Source organism: Drosophila erecta, unplaced genomic scaffold, assembly GCF_003286155.1.
Source record: "Drosophila erecta strain 14021-0224.00,06,07 unplaced genomic scaffold, DereRS2 tig00000055-arrow-pilon, whole genome shotgun sequence".
Lineage (NCBI taxonomy): Eukaryota > Metazoa > Arthropoda > Insecta > Diptera > Drosophilidae > Drosophila > Drosophila erecta.
Window position 1 is genome coordinate 2,690,918 of NW_020825200.1, and position 3,924 is coordinate 2,694,841.

General features: G+C 44.5%; 1 protein-coding gene across 1 annotated transcript; it reads right to left on the reverse strand.

The window, feature by feature from the left end:
• Nucleotides 1–1,410: 1,410 nt before the first annotated feature.
• LOC6541197 (cilia- and flagella-associated protein 299) lies at nucleotides 1,411–2,374 on the reverse strand. Its single transcript, XM_001968389.3, has 2 exons — nucleotides 1,968–2,374; nucleotides 1,411–1,906 (listed from the first exon to the last, which is right to left on the reverse strand). Exons 1-2 carry the CDS (start codon nucleotides 2,271–2,273, stop codon nucleotides 1,505–1,507), a joined length of 708 nt encoding a protein of 235 aa, XP_001968425.1. The 5' UTR covers nucleotides 2,274–2,374; the 3' UTR covers nucleotides 1,411–1,504.
• Nucleotides 2,375–3,924: the final 1,550 nt, after the last annotated feature.

A 3,924-nucleotide genomic window follows, 5' to 3' on the forward strand; every position in this document is an offset into this window, starting at 1 on the left:
CTGCGAAAACGTAGCTCCTTGCCTCAGAATGACTCAGTGCTATTGGAAAGTGCACACTTTCATTTAAATAACCATGAGCTCTTTGACATTAATTCCAGCAGCTCTTAAATTATTCATTTTCATTATTGTTTGCCATTTGCCCAATTAAATTGGCCACAAGCAGACTTTATGTTTATTCATAAATTATACATTGGATTTCACAATATTAAATGAAAACCACTTGACTGAGTCGAAAGTCGAAAGTCTAAATTGTGTACGGCTGATTGGCTTGAATAGAGCTCAATGATCATCGGTAAAATTTGTCAAAACAATTGTGGAAACACGGTGTGGAAAATAAAATACATTTATTTTCACGTTTTTCAACTGTAAGCTACACATTTTCCCCATTCGTTAATCAAAACACATAGGCTGGCTGGTTGGCTGGTTGGCAGAACGGGCTTTTGGTCTTGAAAATGCAGTCTGGCGGCAAATTGGTAGTTTATATCGTATGAAATTTATTTGGCCCATAAAATGCAATCTCAATGCCAGCCGAAGGGAATTTCTATCCTCCTGTTTGTGTTTTTGGGGCTACAAATTTGCCATATCTTAATGGAGAACAAAGACACATAGACCAGCTCACGGCTGTGTGGACTTGACTAAGGGAAGCCGAGCAAATATTTATTTGGACTTTCGTGCCAGTGGGCGGAATATTACTTATCCTTGCTGCACAGGACCCTCCATTTGCACCTGGACACAGGCTGGGTAAATGCAGCTGAGGCTGCAGCACCTAATGTATATTTTAATTGAATTGTTTCTGGGCGAACTTAGCCACGGCCCAGTGGAGACTACAAGTTGTAAATTAGCAGCTAATTGTATATGCAAATTAAATTGCGGAGCTACTGCAATGCACATGGCATTTAAATAATAATTTAGCCACATTTATTATTTATTTAGATTTGCTATTTCGAGAACATGGTAACAGAGTGGATTTAATTGCAATCATACAATTTTTATTAAGACTTACTAATATCACTTCCAATATGTAAAATATGTAGCAAAGTCATAGGTGCAGCAGAATGTGCTTGAAACCCTAGGTAAATCTTGGCCAAGTTAATTTGCCAATTAAATAGACACACAGTTGGGAAAATTAGCAAAGCGTCATAAGCTGGCCCAAACAAGGAAGTTGGCTAACAATGGCCAATGCGCAAACACAAACATATTGGCCAAGTTGGAGGCGCAAACAGGCCCACAGTTAATAGATTTATGCAATTGAAGTTCCCTGACAGCGATAAACTCCACAAAGTGGCATAAAGCTCGGGTAATTTCCGCCGCCTGATGGATGGAGGACTCGCTGTGCGGAAGGACCTCGAAACGTCCATCAAAAAGTGCGGCCACGCCAGACCAGAACTGATAAGATATGAAAAGCAATTTACGTTAGCTGTCAGCGACAAATGCGCCCTCGTTTCGTTTTATTTGCACATTTCATTTAACCACGATTACGCGTATTGACACTTGAAAGCCGTCGCTAATTAATGCGCCTGATTATGTGGTCGAAGAATATGACGTATCCATAAATGGGCGAGAAATACGTTTTGCTGCTAACGTTTTTCGAGTGCACGCAGTCGCAGGAGGCGTTCACGCAGAATATTTTGTGGTCCCCCATGTGTTTCAGCAGCAGACTGTGGACCCTCTGGTTCATCACCCGGAAGTTGTCGCTGTTGTTGAAGGACACCCGATTCTGGTGCCAGTCGAAGTAGCTGAGATGCAGCTTCGATGGCCTCAGCTTCGTCCTGCCCTCGAAAATGCCCCGCCAGTCCACGTAGCTCAGCGAATTCTCGCATCGCGACTCCCGCAGACTCTGCTCCAGGTCCAGGAAGCTGGACACCTCCAGACCCTTCTTCGAGCGCATGATCAGGTAGACGACGGTCTATCAAGTACACCAAGTTACCCTTTTCCCTGCATACTTATATACGTGATAGTTTCCCTACCGAAATTTGTTTCTCGAGCAGCTTCTTCTCCCGAATGGCAAACTGCTGGAGCACCTCGTCTTCGTTGTTCAAATAGTCGCCGAAAAGTTGGAGTCCTCGTAAGCCCCTTGGCTTCAGAAGGACCAACTCCTTCTCCTTGCGCTGCTGGAACTGCTCGCGGGTGAGCAGATTGCCCAGGCAATTCTTTCCGCAGGCATTCTGGATCAGGTTCCTCTGGATCTCCTTGTTGCCCAGGTAGCGAGTGTCCTGGATGGTTATGAAGCTGTCCACGTAGTCCTGATAGTGGTTAAAGTTAATCAGACTCATTGCACGAAACTAATAATCAAAAACTAATTATCCTAAAGTAAATGAAACCAAAAGCTGCTGAAAGGAAAGAAAACTGTGCTGTCGTGTAAATCAAAATGTATAATATTTTGAACAAGTTTGAGCAAAATACATTACTGACAACAAACTGCCAACTTTGGTTCAAAAGGCGAAACTTTTGCTGGGCCTCAAGAAGCAGAGTTCTTCTCACATTCAATTTCGTAGGGAAATCGCTGACTCTACATAAATGAAAAGGAATTGCAGAAAATATTCCTCCCAATTTTCAAAACCGGCGGAGAAGCCTTATCTTAATTGAAATTTGTTTGAGCAACTGATAACCGGAATGGGCTGGAACAATTTGTAACAGCTTTAGCTTCATGTGCGCACAAATAATTAAACATTGTCCACATAGAGTTCCCTTGCTGGAATCCGCAGCGCTGTTCGTGTGGCAAATTTAATAAATGGAAAAAGTTTCACAATGCCCAAGCCCCGACTTTGCCCAGAATTGTGAGTATTTTCAATTACACTTTCCTAGGCGCCACGCCCCGCCGCCCGTCAGGGGCATTTCGCATATTAAACTAATTACTTCATCAACATTTTAAACTGCCAGCCAGCCAAAGGGAAATTTGCATTTTCAGCCTGTGCGTATGCAGCGCTCTTTGTCCTTTTCCGCCTGATATCCTGTTGAGCGCACTCTGTCGTGGATTAGCAGTCTAACAAGTGACACCTAGTGTTCCGTACTACGCCCTATGAATCCTGAGGACTATGACATCGGATGGGATATGCACATAAACGGATGCGCGTTGATGAACTGGCAACAAATGGTTTGAGATTAACTGGAACATGTGCCTTAAAGTATGAAACCGTTTTGTATTAGTCGCAAGGCATTTCAAATAAATAAATTTCCAAGTTCCTTTGCTCTTTTCCCATTCAAGAATAATCAGCAGGTAAACCAATTAGCCCAATGCCTGCAACCGCTAATCAGGCTTAATTTATATATCAAATAGGGTGTGTAAGATGTCCTGCACTTCCTGGCAGATTTCCAACTCGCTTTTCAATTTCCACACACAATACGCAGCCAGATTTTCCCCTTGGCTGTGTGTGGAGGTGTGTGTCTGTGTGAATTTACGCTATTTAGACACGCTTTCCCACTGTTTGCAGTTGTTGCTGTCGTCGCTGCAGCAATTAACATGCAGCCGCTGCCGACACTTGGAGCTCAGTGCTCCGCCCGCCACTTGCCCTCTCAGAATTTTCCTGTGCATTTTCCCAAGCCTGCTGACAATTTCCCCTCCCCATCCCTGTGAGGCAACAACTGCTGTTCCGTTTTGCGTGCTTTGTCACCATCTAGCCGCTTGCCGCCGTCTTGAGCGCGTAAATTGCTACTTCGTGGGCCAATCCTTCTGCTCCCCGCCGAAGTCACGACATACCCACTTCCCAGCAGTCTACTGCCAGGACCTACAGGACTGCCAGGACTCCCATTCCGCCCGCTGCGTCTTGGCCGTGGCCATTGTTTGACTTGGTCATTAGTAAATGTACTTTGTCGCAGCATAAAAAGGAGTTAAGTGCGCACTCTAAGGATTTATGTGCATTACCAAAGAATGAGGCAGCAATGCTCAATGCTGCCGAGGAAAGCCGAGGCCGAGGCTGCCTTTGC